This window comes from Triturus cristatus, chromosome 3_2 (assembly GCF_964204655.1).
Source record: "Triturus cristatus chromosome 3_2, aTriCri1.1, whole genome shotgun sequence".
Lineage (NCBI taxonomy): Eukaryota > Metazoa > Chordata > Amphibia > Caudata > Salamandridae > Triturus > Triturus cristatus.
In genome coordinates, this window is record NC_140584.1 from 732,282,551 (window position 1) to 732,299,335 (window position 16,785).

General features: G+C 42.7%; 1 protein-coding gene across 4 annotated transcripts in view; it reads right to left on the reverse strand.

Moving 5' to 3' along the window:
• MYO1B (myosin IB) overlaps positions 1 to 16,785 on the reverse strand; it is a 715,692-nt gene that overhangs the window by 13,150 nt on the left and 685,757 nt on the right. For all 4 annotated transcript variants that reach the window (XM_085648784.1, XM_085648782.1, XM_085648783.1 and 1 more), the window contains one exon: positions 16,063 to 16,190. In XM_085648784.1, the coding sequence (XP_085504910.1) occupies positions 16,063 to 16,190 (128 nt within the window). The remainder of the gene's footprint in view (positions 1 to 16,062; positions 16,191 to 16,785) is intronic.

Here is a 16,785-nt window from a genome sequence, read left to right on the forward strand (position 1 = left end):
CGGTCTAAAGCCAGTAGCCGAGGGGGTCGGATTGTAAACATTTCTGCTGAAGTAATATTTCAATCTGATCTTTCGAAAGAAGCGCTGAAGTTCAATTTTCAGTTGGAATGAATCAGGAATCACCGTGGGTATAAAGGAAAGTCCCTTTGAGAGTACCTCTCTCTCTGCACAAGATATGGCGTGGTCTGATAGGTTGACTATGGGATCCAATGCATTCCTGTGGTTATTGTTTTGATAATTCGTCAAGTCTGTCAGATTCTCTGGTTCTCTATGAACAGTGCATGTGCCTAAGATGGTTAATTGATTTGGCATATCATTCATGTCTGTAATGGGAGAAATGTATGGTGTAGTATCTACCATCTGTATGTCTGTCTCCTTGTGGAGATTTCGCCATGTGCCTCTGGTTGGTAAAACCGAACTCGTGATGCCGCTTGTTCGGTATTCCTGCCTCTGCCCCATCCTCCACGTCTCTCCCAGTTCTGTGATCTCCCCCGTCCTCTGTTGTGTGGACGATAGCCCTCTCCTAAAAAATGTGCGCCCTGATTGGACTGGTGACTAGTAGAGGGTCTATCGGAGTCGGAATCTGTTCCACTACCTGCAGAAGAGTTGGAAAAAGTATAGAATCTCCTTTATAACTATTTTAATAGTACTATGTAAATGAAGAATAGTTGGATACGAGTATGATTTATTACATAATATGTATCCTTTTAACTTAATGGCTTTTAGATTGGATCACTCTGGACCATTCTCGAGAAGCAATAGACAAAATATTTATTTCGTGACAGAGTCATAAGCACGACGTTCATTATTGAGGTGAGCTTCAATTGCCACGAATACTATTTGAATCCATATTAATAGCTCTGTAATTTTACGAGTGTTGAGTAGGAATTTTGAATTTATTCTACTCATTTATAGATCAATCATTATCTGCGGAAAGGATTGAATACCCCGCCCAGAGTATAGGTGAGTGGGACACCACCTCTAATTACCCCTAAGTGGTAGTTTTTCAGTTTCCTGTGACACTGACTTTAAGTTAATTTATTCTTCACAGGCCATCTTTTTGTTACTTTTGTCCTGATGAAGACCCGCACAGACTTACTAGTAGTGCATCAACAGGGTTGAAACGTCGACAATTTCCCCGGACCAGTCTTTAGAGCCTGCCTTAACTATTGAATTGCTTCAGTGTGCATGACTACTATGAATTTTGGTTTCGCTGGCCAACAATAATATATATATTTTTGTACTATTACACTGTATTTTGTTTTGCACTTATTTCACTGAGCACTAATTTTTACTTTGGTCATTATTTGTTATGTCTTTGTATTGTGATGGCCTTTGCAAATGATTTTTGATGACAAATTTCATAAATGAATGAATTCATATAAGGATATTGAGGTTTCTTGGTCTTTGTGTCACTTCTGATTCATTCAGACATCTTGCTGTATATCCAGCAGGATATGGTTTTACCCGACAGAACCATTGTAATTTTGATATAAGTCTGCCCAGGTTCTGATGGATACTGGGTTACCCCATTGCTTGTTGAAAACGCATGAAGACTGAGGCAGAGACCCTGACGGCTGTCTGGTTAGAGAAGCCTGAGAAGAAAAAGCGCCCATTCCAGAGACGGTTCGGGGCTGCAGGCAGAGGGCGTGGGCAGGCCTCGGGACAGCAGCAACAATATATATGTATATCCAGCAGGATATGGTTTTACCCGACAGAACCATTGTAATTTTGATATCCGTCTTCATGCGGGCCATTTCGTCGACCACATGCTGGCCGAACAGGGTTTCCCCCCCGAGAAAGGCAGGTTGGCCACTCTTTGTTGTGCCTCCGGTTTGAGTGAGGTAAGGCGAAGCCAAGCGTGACGCCGTTGGTTGATGCCATGACAATATCCATGTGCCGCTAACAGAGACACATCCGCCGCCGCGCTGATAATCTGATTTGACACCAGCATCCCCTCACGCATAGTCTCCAGAAAGTCCTCCTCCTTGTCGCGAGGCAGCAGCTCCGCGTACTGCTGGAGAGACTCCCATAGGGCACGGTCGTAGCACCCCAACAGAGCCCCGGCACTTGCCGCCTTCATGGTGGTAGAAGCCGTCCCACAGACCTTTCTGCCCGCCGAGTCTAGCCAACGGCTATCCTTATCAGGCGACACTGTCGAGGAAGGAGTGGCAGCATGCTGCTTCCTTGCCGCCGTCACAATGACCGAGCCCGGTTTCGGGTCCATCCTAAGAAAGGTCGGGTCCGATTCTGGCGCCTGATACCTCTTCAGGAGCCTTGAGGGGGCTGGTTTCGTCACCGCCAGAGTAAGGAACAACTCCGTAGCGGGCTCCACCAATCCCGCCACTAGTGGCAGCAGGGGGCGAGGCAGGTGCTTCTTGTGCAGCGTCTCGAAGATCACGGACGTCGTAGGTGTTGGCACCGTCACCGTGATCCCTAGCTTGGCCGCACCCCTCAGTAGCACCTCCTGGAAGGAGACTACATCGTCGACAGGCGATACTCCCGTCCCTGGCGAGTCCGACAGCGTCGGCGAGTAGTCCCTGGCAGACGATTGGGTGCGGGATCTGGCTCCGCGCCTCCTGCGGCGTCACCCAGATGTCGATGACGACCGTCCATGGCCCCGTGATCTTCCTCTCCGTCCGGAGCGGGAGCGCGATCTGGTTGGCTTCAGTCGCTCAGCCGGCCTCGCAGGCGACGGTGGCGTAACTTGGTGCCGCGGTCTCGGAGTTCTCTTCGGCGGCGGCGGATACCTAGGCAACGACCCCGACCGTGGCGGGGCCACAGGTGGGCCCGACGGTGTGTGAGGCGGAATAGGAGGAGGAGGAGGAGGAGGAGGTGTATACACCACTGAGTACACCGAGTCCGGTGACTCCATTCTCTTCCTTTGTGACCCCGAGGGACTCCCGGCGTCAGGACTCCTCCTGCGCTGCCTCGGTGTCAATGAACGCCTCCTCGACGGCGAACGCCTCCTCGACGGCGAACGCCTCCTCGACGGCGAACGCCTCCTCGACGGCGAACGCCTCCGACAGGTCCTCGTCATCGGGGATCCCCTCGACGGCGACCTTCTCCTCTTTGACGACGGCGAACGGCGACCTCACCTCGACGGCGAGCGCCTACGCCGTTTTTCCCCAGAGCCCTGGGGAGACGGTGAACAGACCGCAGCCCTCCCCCTCGACGCCGTAGTCGACGCCGAAGGAGAATGGGGACGTTTGCTGGGCTTCCTGCCCCTGGGGAGCCCCCCAGGGGCCTCAGCATGGGCCGAACCAGCCCGTCCTGACCCACCTTGTTCCCTCAGCCTTCTGTCCTCCAGGCCCTGGAGCCTGATCTTCATCCTGTCTCTCAGGGTCCTGGCTGAGAAAGATTGGCAAATGTCACACTCCTCTGGAACATGGGACTGGGGAAGGCAGACGATGCACACCCTGTGTGGGTCTGACTTGGCCTTCTTTCTCTCGCACTCTGGGCACTTGTCAAACAAGGCAGGCATGTTGACAACACAGAGCACACACAAGAAGGAAGGCAACAAGGTACTTAATAAACACTTGAAAAGTGAACAAATCCAAATAAACCCTTGAAAAGGGAGAGCTCAATGCTCCAGGGTCCTGCTAGCAGGAGCCGGAAAAAAGAACTGAAAGTAAAAGGGACCTGCTGTGCATTCTGGGATACTGGAAAAGTTCTGGAAAGTTTTCTTAAAGGCACAGTATCCTATTCTGAGCCACATAATGGCAGCCTATGGGGCTTGTCTGTCTATTCCTCCCTCTCTATCATTCCAGAGGCTTTTGCTGGTAGAGGCAGGTTTTTCTCTGTGGAAAAAGCTGGGCAGGCAGTGCTGTTGGTGGATGTTGGTGGAATTTTCTAGTTGAAGTCCTGGACAGTGTAGCCGGTGGATATAGGCTGCATTATCTGTCTTTGAATACTCTCTTAAGTGTAGATGCAGGTCTGCATGGCTTGACAATTTAAGAGATTATTTTTATTGCTCCGGGGTCCACGCACATGGGCGGGACTATTCACTAGATTATGACTATACACAGAGATCCCCTACTACAGAATCTATTTTACATGTGATTCCCTTAAGAAGTGAGCCACACGTTCAGGCTTAATATCCCTTAAAGCCCGAAGCGAAGCAAAATATAAAAATGATTTTAGATCACCTACAATATCAAGGTATAATGCCTTGATATTCTACTAAGAACACTAATTTTCCCCAGATAATAAAATGAACAGTTCATACAGAGTAGTTTTACATTATAGAAATTTGAATACAAATACATGTAGACATGCCGTACAAAATGCAGGATTAATGGCTAAGCTAGTTAGGAAAAATATATAACAACAATAGCTATATGTACTGGAGTCTTTAGACAAAATATAGCACCAACCTGTTTTTTCATTTAGTTATACTCAGTATACTAATTCAAGAGTGCCTCAAAGGTATACAAATTGCCCTGGGCTTTGTAGGAAGAATTATGAAGTTCTCAAAATAAGATCCTGTGGCGCTATCAAACATTGATATCCATGTCACGGATGATGACTTAACTGAACACCTGGGTAGGGTGGATAGGATTAACAACTCTTTTAGCCTCACATGGATTTAAAATCAAATTTAATAAATCTAAAATGTCATATCTTGATGTGATTTTTTTTGATCATGAGCTATCCAGAGAGGGTAAAGTATTATAGCCAGATTTCCTCAAGAAGTGCGATAAAGTACAAACTCCAAGAAAGTTAAAAGGCCTAATGATATTTTTTAACTTTGGAAGAAGTAACTTGCAGTATTATGGTGGGTAAGTGAAGGTACTGTATGAATTATTTACGCTGACATTTTCTGAAAAGAACTGCAAAAAAAGCACATAGCTATCTTATATGAACTGCAAGCATACATGTTCGAGATTTTTGCCCACTCCTACAGCCTGATTATTCGCAGATAGTGGACACTAAGACATACATAGTAAAAAGGGGTGTTCCTGGTACACATATGTAGTATACAATGTGGGACAGACATCTCCCATAGCATAGAGATCACACCTGTGCTCCTCTACAGAGTAAATGTTTAATCCTAGTGTGAGAGGTCTCATTCAATACAGCAAGCCATACTGAAAGAGCATCTTTTAGCATAGAATAAAACAAATCATTATAGTTTCCCCAATATCTACGCTGGAAGCAGCAACAGAAACTAGTATTCAGCATCATTAGGTGCAGTGGGCTGCTACTTCAAATGTTACGAATGTCAATTTTGAATCTCAGGAAAATTCGCAATACACTCAAAATATTCCACAATTTCTGAATGTTTACCCATACACAAGATAAGATTTTTTCAGGATGGTGACCTCAAGGCACTACATGCACAAACTAAATGTCTGGGTGATACCACTGCACATCTAGCAAAAGTACATGCCCTGCTACTTGCCCTACAGAAACCTCATCCATAAGCTCCTACACTTATTGTGTCAGATTTAGCATTTTGTGTACAAATCTATAATGTGAATTCCCAGCACCGTGTTTAAACAAATTCAGAGATATAAAGGGAAGAATCGATAAAAACAACTACTTTGGGGAAATGTAGCTGTTCTACAGGATAAGCTTCCTTTGGCTTCTGTGGCTACTAAAAGTGAAGGGAACTGTACAGCAGATCTTGCTGCACAAAGAGTGGTGCAAACCTTTAAGATCGCGGATGTAACTATCTCAAACTAAGATTGATGCAGACATTTTAGTGACAATATAAAAAACATTGATAGGGGAAAACCTTCCTGATGGTTTTCCCTCTAAATACTCTTACACTCAGACTAAAAATAATGTTTATATGGGCTGCATACCTGGGGTAGGAGACAGATACATTCCTAATGAGTGAGCTAAATAAGATTTAATTAGGGTGGCACATGAAGATATAGTTTCAGTTCATGTTGACATCAATGCTACAGCAACTATACTGCTGGCCATACTTATAGAGGCTCACAAACATATGCGCAGCAATGCAATATTTGTCAACAAATAAAACATTCAACTGTTGTAAGATCAGCATGTATTCTCCTATCTCTGTTAAACTATTTGGAGTAATTGTCCTCTACCATATTTGGCCACTCTTAAGCGTTAATCAATGTAAATATATATGTGTTTTGTTAAATTCATTCTTTAGATTAAAAAGACTGCCACTGCTCAAGCAGTTATAAAAGACCTGCAGTGCCTAGCAGCAATGGCTGCAGTTCATACCTTTCAATCAGACAATGGTTCTGAATTCACCGCCAAAGCCCCCATGGATCCTGTGTCTTCTATGGGAGTATGCCTGTAGAATTTGCACCTGTTCCACCTGGTATCAACTGGTGTAGTGGAACAAGCTAATTGTACACTCAAACAACTCTTAACTGCTATCCTGCATTGGATACAGGATTGACACAGTTGCATACTGCATAGCCTTTACAGAGTCCAGAGAGCAGACTGTTCAAGAAACTAGAACTAAATTGTCCCACATGACGAATTCAGACTCTGCCACAAGTGAAGAAAAAGTTATTAAAGCTGTTGGCAGGTGGTTTCTCACAGTCAGAGAGCTGGTTCAAGAAAGAATCCCCGACAAAGAAATCTTCGAACCATCTTCGCAGCCAACTATTCTACTTCTTGGAGTAGCAGGCACTTGAACAGCACTCTTGCTACCGCTTCCTGGTGCAAATAATAGTAGGAAGATGTTGATCAATCACATTCAAAAGCATTGCATAGTTGATTTGGTTGACCAGATACCCATCAATATGAAGGTGCCTTTGACTCTAGAATAGATTACAACATTCTCTTTCTACTCTGGAGAAACTAAATTAAGAATGGTGTAACCATGTTGAAATCTTCTACACCATTTTAGGTGACTGATGATTCTGCTTTTCTCCAGTTTCACACCATGTACAAGTTTCAGCAAGTGAACCTGACACTGCAATATCAATAACTGCAACCTCTGCATATGGTGGTTTATTATGAACCACGAACAGAAGCAACATAAGTTGAAATTATACAACTGCAAGAAATTGCGCTATACGAAAGTGACTGATACAGATTTTGAAAGAATGAGAAAACATCCCTTCTACAATCAGTTCACATAACAGATGACTTCTTGTTTGCTGCGACTTCTGTGGTCATATCTGGGTTACTACTTGATTATTATCACTAGTAATGTGGATTACAATATTGGTTATATTTCAACCTATATTTTTATATTGGAACTATATTTCTGATAAAAGTATGAAATTTCCTGTGGCTCGGGAACTGCAGCCACATTCTTCTTCTCACAGAGTACAACAGAATTATCAAGCTGAGAAAATCATCTTGTATCCTACACTGGATGGTGCTTTTTGGGAAAAATATTGATCAGATAAAAGGTCAGAGGCGTAAACGATTTAAATACCTTATGTTTTAAAAATATCCACAGATGACAATTCCTGGCCCTTTTAAAAATTCATGGAATATAAATTCTGTCAAAGAATAAATGATCGACTAAGGATCATATGTCTCTTTAGATAGTGAAGATCCCTATTTAAATGCACAAAATCATCAAGAGCTGTTTAGTTTGGATCATTACGGGCACCATTACATCCATAGTTCACACAGAGTCTTAGAAAAATATAATTATACATTGTGCAAGCATTGTCAGGCTCCAACCATAAATATTCCTTGAAGTTTCCAGAAAAGGTTTCCTTATTTCAATGAACTGATAGGTCTGAGCCATCAATTTTGAATTATTCCCAAGAGCCATAGAAACTGAAAAAATACTGATCACTAATCACACATGTATTTATTCAACACAGTTTGGTTCACTTGCAGTCCAAGTTTATGCATATTGGAAAGAAAATATAAATTTGAAAAGTATGTGGGGAACCATGTTTTGGCAGGTCAAAGTTCGTTTATGATTGCCAGAAAAATGCTTTCTAAACAAAACAGTTCAGCAAATAACATGCATGAACTTTTTGTCTGTTCGTGATTTAAAAACCCCATCCATTCCAAAAACTATTTCAACACATTTTTCATTCTGTAAATGGAAATAAAACATCACCGACAGTGAACTGGGTAAAATGGTGCAGAATGACTCACAATTTAAATGTGTTCAGTTCAGATGGAAGAGCCCTCTGGGCAATAGGCCGTACACAGATGATAGGTGCATGAACAGATTATTTTCAAAGCCGCTGGACCATTAGCAAACAGACAGGACACAATACAAAATATGTTTACCAATATCGGTAACCAAATCTAGGGTTGACAAATTGTGGCAACAATTGTAACTGATTCCAGTTTAAGTGCTGTGACAGAACATCTGTCAGAACTTTGTAATTTGAGTGATTTCTTCCTGGTTCCACACACCCTGTGAAGAGTAAATGATTGACATCTACCTTGATGTATGCTGTTATTAAAGAGCAAGCATATTCAGAAAGAAAAGCTTCTGAAAGAGTCAGAGAAACTGATACACAAATAATGCAGACTAAATTTAAGCCTAACAACAATTGTTTTCAAATACTGAAAACGGGTATACACAGTATCAACCAGTATTTTTTCCACACTCAATCTTTTGAAAAAAGGATTGAATCTCCTACAAGGGCAGGCTTCGATGCTAGCAATAGCTCACAATTACATCGAGGTTTACGAACTTTGAAAACCAAGTGCCCAGGAAGCTTATTAACACATTTGCAGAGTTGAATCTTCATAACTTGACCTCAAATTAGACAGTTCGCAAAAACGAGGAATTGTACACTCTAATCAATAGAAGAGATAGAGTACCGCATTTTCTGTGGCAGAAGACCTACATCTCATGTGGCTATTACATGGAGTAATCTCCTTGCCAATCACTTCCTTTCATATCTATGATTGTCAAAAACACATCCTTAGGCTGGTATGAAAAAACTCAAAGTGCCTTCCTTCACCTTGCCTGCAAATTTCCTTTAGAGTTCCATTGTTGAACAAAGGACCATCCTGCACTCATAAGCACATCTGCATGCACCAACCCACAAGGACGCGGACTCTTCTGTGAGTCTTCCACTCTACACGGGATGTGCAACTCTTGGCAGCCCAGGCTTGCTAGTAAATTCCATGCAGCACCCATTTAAATAATTGTTTTTATCATACACTCCTAGAGAATGGCTATCTAATTGCAACAGATGAAAGCTGCTGTTGGTTGAGTCCCAGTTATATTTTCAGGCTTACTGTTATAAAAAATGTTTTTTAAACATTTTAAAAAAAATGCTGTGGCACTACATGTTATCCTCCAAAAGAAGAGGTTTGAAAGTTTTCCCTGGTCAAAAATAGACATGATAAATATGCTCATAATAAATAACCTCTGAAGCAGAAATCTATTATACATATAAAAGATATATCTATATAGAGCACGGGTGAGATGTACCAACTAGGTTTGCCCTAGGTCAAAAGCTTTTCCTTGAGATGTAGTTTTTTTTCTGAAAGTCAAATTCATTTAGCAGGGAAAGGCAGTAGGCTATATCTGAGAATCCTTGGGTTTGGTGGGCAGGATACTTTAGGCACCTTTGCCCAGTCAATATTTTTACCTTCGGAGACTTAGTCTCTTGAAATGCTCCAAAGAGGCCGAGCTGCGGGCTAGATCTGCAGGTCTCCATGAGGATGGATGCTTTCTTGAAGGGGTCCCACTGAATCAGATTTGCTGTTGTGGAGAACCTCCAAGCAGGGGAAACCTTTTTCTTCAGCCCACTAGTAAAGCGTCTTGTGAAGATTGACTTTACAGGTTTGTTACATGCCTTCAGAGGTCTTGAGTTCTAAAACATTTTTAAGTCTCAGGTTTTCAGAAAAGTTAGGTGATGTTAGACACAAACAAGGGTCCCAAGACCTTAGGGACAGAATTTAGGGCACACGACTCGGTCCAGCAGAGGGCAACAACAAGGTCCAGGTCAGGTCCAGTTGGTACTGATCAGATGGGCACTTCAAGAAAAGGACTCCTGCAGCTTGTTGTGGCCCTGTAGTCAGCCAACGGACCCTTGAAGTCCACTTCTTTGTCCTGGGTACAGATAGGAGAAGGTCCAGCCCTTCATTTATCCTGACTGGTCTCAAATAGTAGGTGCAGTCCTCCTTCTGTTCTTCAACATCCAGTAGTGGTCTAAGGAGGGTGCCAGGGCATGCCACCTATTTGCCTGGCACCAGCTTGTGAATGGGACGTGTCTCCTGGTCACTCCCTCACCAACAGGGAAAAGATTCCCAGGGATCTCATTACCCACTCTGCAGCAGTTTCCGTCTACCCTACTGCAAACATTCCCCCAGTGTCCCTCTCTTACTTAATCCAAGAGGTGATCCTCTTCTCCCCTTGTGCAGAGTCTGTGTGCCCACCAAGAGGAATGACCAAGTAATGAGCAGTTCCCTCCTCCTTGGTCACTCCAAACCAGTCCTAGGGCAGCCCCCCCCCCCCACCGGGGCTGGTTCCTGACAGACTGGTAGGACAAATACAGACATCATCTGACACCTTCCTTTGACAAAGGAGGCCCCATTGAAGTAAATTACATTTCTGGGGACTGCCCAACTGGTCTTCCTGACAGAGGAACAAAACACCTCTTCACACCCTCGCCACTGTCTCTGCTCTGGGGGCTGTCTTCAAACTTCATCAGAGCTATTCGCCAGCTGGATGACAGTATGAGGCTAATGCAGGGAAAGAGAACTTTCAAAAATTCCTGATTCCCTGATATTTATTAAAATCCAACTTTACCATTGAGTTGGGAATTTAATAAATATTAAAATACATTCTTAAATTGTTTTTCTAACTGCTCTCTAGCCTAAAATTGCAGAATTTATATTTAATATTGCCTCCCAGCAGTGCTTAACTTGAGCCAGTGTTTTCCACTGCTGGGACACCGGCTTTTAATTGTCAACACTGGCACTTTTGAGAGCAGCCACATGGTGGCACTGTTTGAGTAATTTAGAGATGAGCAAAACAATGGTTGTTCATTAATTCAATATACAATAAAAACTATTTATATCTGATGCCCTAGCCATTCTTACAGCTTTCTGGGCAAAGAACAGTCTAAGTTGTCACACCTGTTGCAGTGTGATGGTTAGTAGCTGTGTAGATATTGTCATTGGAAGCTCTGGCAGGGAAAATGGGTGGTGCAAGCTGTAGTGGCCTCCTGACAAGGGCCCTGGCACATATCTCTTACTTTTCTTTATTTATGTATTTATTTTTTACGAATTAAGCGCTACTTCCCAGCGCTTCTCTGTGGGCCAGCCATCCTTCCTACAGAGAAAATAGCTTTTGGGTACTAGTCACTGTTAACTTTAAATTTCTAAATGTCCAACTTGCAAATAAAATGCACCCTGTTTTGTGGGCTATGAGATCTTCATAGTGGTGACAATATTTAAAAGGGAGGTTTTTTCCTAGCAAAAGGTTTCATTTTGACAGGCTGGGTTGCAAGTTTCAAAATGTTAGCAGCCAGGCTACAATTGTAGGGCTGAACTAGTGGATGGCACAGTAGTGCTAGAGTCTATAGGTGACTTTCAACTTTCCATGCCATGAGTGTATTTTGAGACACTGTTAGAAATTGGGTTAGTGGGGTGTGAGCCCTGGTCAAGCAACAACCACAATACTAGTAAGGGCAAGATACAAGCAAACTTCAAATTAACCTGTGCTCAACACCCTTAATAGCTTGGCACAGAGCAGTCAGGCTTAACTAAGAGGCAATGTCTAAATTATTTGTGCACACTTCAAACAGTAAAACAGTGAAAACACCACACAAAAGGATACAAAGCAAGGTTAGAAAAATAGAGCAAAATGTAATACATAAAACAAGACCAAAAAGAAAACTCCAATCAGTAAAGCCGGAGTTACAGATTTTTAAAGAATAAACTTATATATAACACTTAGATGTATGAAGCATCAACCGTGACTATCTGGTCTCTGGTCATGCTGGACCAGGCAAGAGACTAAAGTTCAGGCCGCTGCGATGGAGCGCAGGTATGATACAGCACCATCCTAGTCCCGCTGAAGGTTTACCTTCTCAAGCTTTGTGCCAGGAGTCCTGTTTGGGTTGGAGAGGGTGGTGAGAAGTAAGGAGAGCATTGCTGGCGGTGGCTCGTGCTGATTTTAAGAGCTAGCAGTGCGGTACCAAATGAATGGGCCTGTTCGCAGTCTTTAGAAGACCAAAAGCTCAGGAACACAAGAGCCATACCAAGGGTCCAGGACCTGAGAGGCACCACATGGTGGGTGGGAGGAATCAGGAACTCGCTGAAGATGGGTCCAGGAGCTGATAGAAAGCCTTTTATGTCCTGGAGTCTCAGATCAGGAGGCCAGCACACTAGCCCTTTCAGTCACTCTTGAGTCCTGGGTTAAAGATGGGGTTGCAGGTCCAGTTCATTCCCAGGCAAGAGGGCAGCACATCAGCACAACATGGCAGCAGTTCATTAGAGCAGCAGAGTGGCAGTCCTTCTTCCTGGCAGAGTATCCACAGGTCCAGAAGTGTACTGAAGTGTTGGTGTCTCAGGTCCTTCTTTTATAAACAGTTGTGCCTTTGAAGTGGGGAGACACTTCTAGAGGCATGCCTTGATGTGCACAGGTGCCCTGCTTTCCCTGTCCTGGCTCCAGTCTAACTACAGAGGGTATTCAGCCCTTTATGTGGAGACAGGGCACAGCCTATTCAAGTGTAAGTGGGGCTCTGCCCAGGTTTTCCCTCCCATCCTGTCAGTGATGGCCCATCTAATCACCAGTAAGCTCCCATTGTCTGTGGATAGCTAAGAGGAATACACAAAGCCCAACTGCCAACCACTCTCAGTCATGTGACCAGAGACAGGCTGCAGGCACTAAACTGCTAAGGCAATAAAAAGCCAACTTTCTAAAAGTGGCATTTTCGGAATTGTCATTTAAAATCTGACTTCACCATGTTAGGATTTTAAATTAGGATTCCAAAGACACCAAACATGAACTGGTTATCCCTTCTCATTTGGAAATTACAATTATAAAATGAAATGTAATAAGGCAACTCACATTTTATCCTATGGGAGAGATAGGCCATGCAGTAGTGAATAACTAAGGTAAGAGTATTTCACTACCAGGAGATGTAAAACTTAAAAGTACATGTCCTACTTTTTAAATACTTTGCACCTTGCCATCTAGGCTGTCCAGGGCCCACCCTGGGAGGCGACATGTATATTATAAAGAAAGTTCTGTGAGTTGCAAAAGGTTTACTTCATCAAGTCGAAATGGCAGTTTAAACTGCACACACAGGCTCTGCAATGCTAGGCCTGAGACAAGTTTACTGGGCTACTTAAGTGGGGGGCGCAATCAGTGTTACAGGCCCACTAATGGCATTTAATTTACAGGCCCTGGACACATGTAGTGTACTATTCTGGGGACTTATTAAGATACTTAAACATGACAATTGGGTATAATCCAATGTTACCATATTTCGAACAAAGAGCACAAGTACCTTAGCACTGGTTAGCAGTGGTAAAGTGTGCGGAGTCCTAAGGTCAGCAAAAACAGGTGGTCTGAACGTTAGGGGGACACCACGCCAAGGATACCAGGTCTAACAGACACCATATACAGTGGCCTTATAGAGAAGATAGTTATGCCAATTAGGGTATTTGCCAATTTCAACATGTTTCAGGGGTCAGAGCACATTCACCGGGCCTGGTTAGCAGTGTGCCAGTGTACAGAGTAAACAAGCATTTGCAATGCAATAGGTCTTGCATTTGCGAGAGTGAGCTATTGGCATTGTAAATGACAATGCCTTTTATGTGTTGGTTTTTAAAACATAAGCAAAAGGCATTGTCACTTACAATGCTAATTGCTTAAACTCTCACAAATGCAAGACCTATTGCATTGCAAATGTTTTTTTTTCTTTTTCCATTTCGCTATTGCATATTACTGCTAAACACTGCGCAAGACTTTTATGAGGGTGCATCTAGTTGTTGGGCCTCCGCCATCTTTACGTCGGTGATCTTATGTAACCCGAGGTTATCACCCAACATCTCGAAGTAGGAGATCGATGACATAACAGGTAGAGCACTGCATGAATAATTACAAAATTTAGCAAGAAGCACCCACAGACAATGCTCAAAAGATTTCACGTTTCTGTTTTCATTTCCAGTTTACTACTTTTAAAAGTACCAAAGGTCACAAGTCACTTTATTCTAAAAATTACCATCCAACCACAATTAGACAACAAGATAAACTGTATATTGAAATAACTGTGTAGTCCACACTAATACCATGATACTACTAACCTCGCGTATGTTCCCACAACCTTGTATGGCTAGCCATCAGGATCTTCATTGGGTTTCGTTGCGTTTGTGATTAGCATCCCTTTACAAAGCATGGCATTGCCCCCAGGAGCCTCCAAACAGTGAAGACCATTAGAGGGGGAGGGTTTGCTCTGAGGCACATGCACGCAATCCTGTGCCTTGCACCCTACTGTTGTTGTGGAATCGGTATGGAGGGGGTATGTGAGGCAGTGTCAGCTGCCCTGGACAGTGCGGCATCTTAGTGTGTGTGCAGAATAAAAGCCTAACAAAAGCAAGGCTCGGTACGCTATTATTAAAGCATCACGTGCTGTAAAAATAAATATATTTTTTTTTGTTAAATTAACCCGCATTTTAAAAATAAGACACATGGGCGTGATCGCGAGCCACACATTTTAAAAAGACGCCACGCTGCCGCAATTACCGTCATGCAGTGTTGTGAGAATGAAAAAAACATACAATGTAAAAAAAAAATACAATAAACAAAAGTAAGGCGCGTTGCCACCATTACTTAAGCGCTTAAAAAAATAAATACAACATTGTGTATATGCCAGATGTGGATTGGGAGAGGAGAGTAGGGAGCCAGGAGAAAGTCATTAACGAAATAGTGCTCACAAACTAATGAAGACACACAAGAAACAACATATGTAAAAGTTCCAGTCCTCGTGGGAGGTAAGAACAGAGGACAGGGAAGTACTAAGGAGGGACTAATAAGCCAGTTAACAAATCAAAAGCCAACATTTACAAAGGACAGTAGTAGCAGCCAAAAAGGTGGGCTGAGAGAGGGCGGAGTTTCAAATCCATACCTCAATACAGCATGTCTCAAAGAGACAGCGCAAGAGCTGCCTAGGCGAGACCTAAAACACACAGCGTTATCAGTCTAGAAAAAATGGGGGTAACCAGGCAAAAAGAGGTACTTTCTCACTTACAAAACAGTGGCTATCAATTGATTCACCAAATATTAATAGCTTCTAACACCTCAATATTTACAACTCAAAATCTTTGGTTAAACATATTTTGAGACTGTTGAACGAGCTTAATAAAACTATGGCATAGGACTGATTCTAATATATAATAGGTCTTTCTTAATCTTAGTTAAGTGTACGATGTAGAGGTTGTTTCTGAAGCAGGGGATGTTGATGAAAAGACCAACCTCCGCAGCAAAAGGGCTGCGTCATAAATAAGCAGAATACATTTATTTTAAAAATTATATATTTAAGAAAAAGCTCAACATTTCCAAGAAATATTAAAAGGGACCAAATGGTAGAAAAAGAGTAGAGAAACAAAAAATCTGTCTTTCTGGTACAATTATGAATTAAACTAATTCAGAAGAACTGTTGATTTTGAATCTTTCTGAATGCTCCCTATTTGAAAATTGATATTTGTTTCTAATAGAAGACCATCTTGTTGTTGAGATTAGAAGGCAGGGTCTTCCTTTCAAAAGTTTGAGACACTCAGGTAGAAGGTAACTTCTTTGTACCCTAAGGGCGTGACATGGAACAGTCACAGCAGATAGGTCCGGTTAGGGTTCCAACCTACCTTTAACTCAGCCTTATAGCTTCCACTTCAATCCACACACCAGCAGGGGCGTAACTTCCATTGGTGCAGCAGATACACTGGGGCCAACTGAAATCTTATTATTACAGTATTTCACAGTTCAAACAGCGTACAGGTGGCCCATTTCATTCCTTGCACTAAGGTCCATGGCACACTGGCTACGCCAACGCATTGCGGGCATCAGTTCAGCCTTACAGGGAATGGGGGTACTCAGAATACTACACAGCTGTGTGTGTGCAGTTTGCATATCAAGTCCTATGGCAAACAGACAAAGTGAAAGAGCATCAGGGGACTTACTCATCAGCAATTTCTAAAGAGATCTTCTGTTTGAAGTGGATGAGTGCAGTGCGATAAAGCTTGGTAGCCACCTCGATAAGATGATGACTGTCGAACAGAAAATCCCCTTTAGCAGCAGCAGCAGAGCCCTATGATAAACAAAACAGCAGATGGGTTAGTTTTCGGGTTAGGCAAACAAAAGACCTTTAAAACTCAAGGGCCAGAACAACCATATCTGTCTGTACATGTTGATTTTATCTATTAAATACTGTCAAACCATTTTGAAATAGCAATGTAGGTGTACATGAATACACTGTTTGGAGCTATCAGAATGTCCATACTAAGGAAATGGAGGATTTTCTTTTCTTTTAATATGTCCTGAGATCTAAGGACATATGTTAAAATAATACAGCGAGAGAAACAATTAGTTTGAGAAATTCTATAGAGTATACAGCTTACTGATGTATAGATAGAGTGCATGTAGGATGATTACAATCTCATTAAAACTCAAACGACATCTTGTATTCTTCATACACTCAAATTACAATTAAGTCTTTTATACAAATATGTGAAAACACAGACAAAATATGCATTGGCAAGAGATGTGGGTAGTGTTTCTTAGGTAAAGTTCTTAACTTGTGAGTAAGCTTATCTGTAATTTGCAAAAAAACTGTCTGATATCATCATCTTATACACTGAAGCTTGAAGTGTCCAGACACACATTTTAAAGCAGCAGAGCAAAGA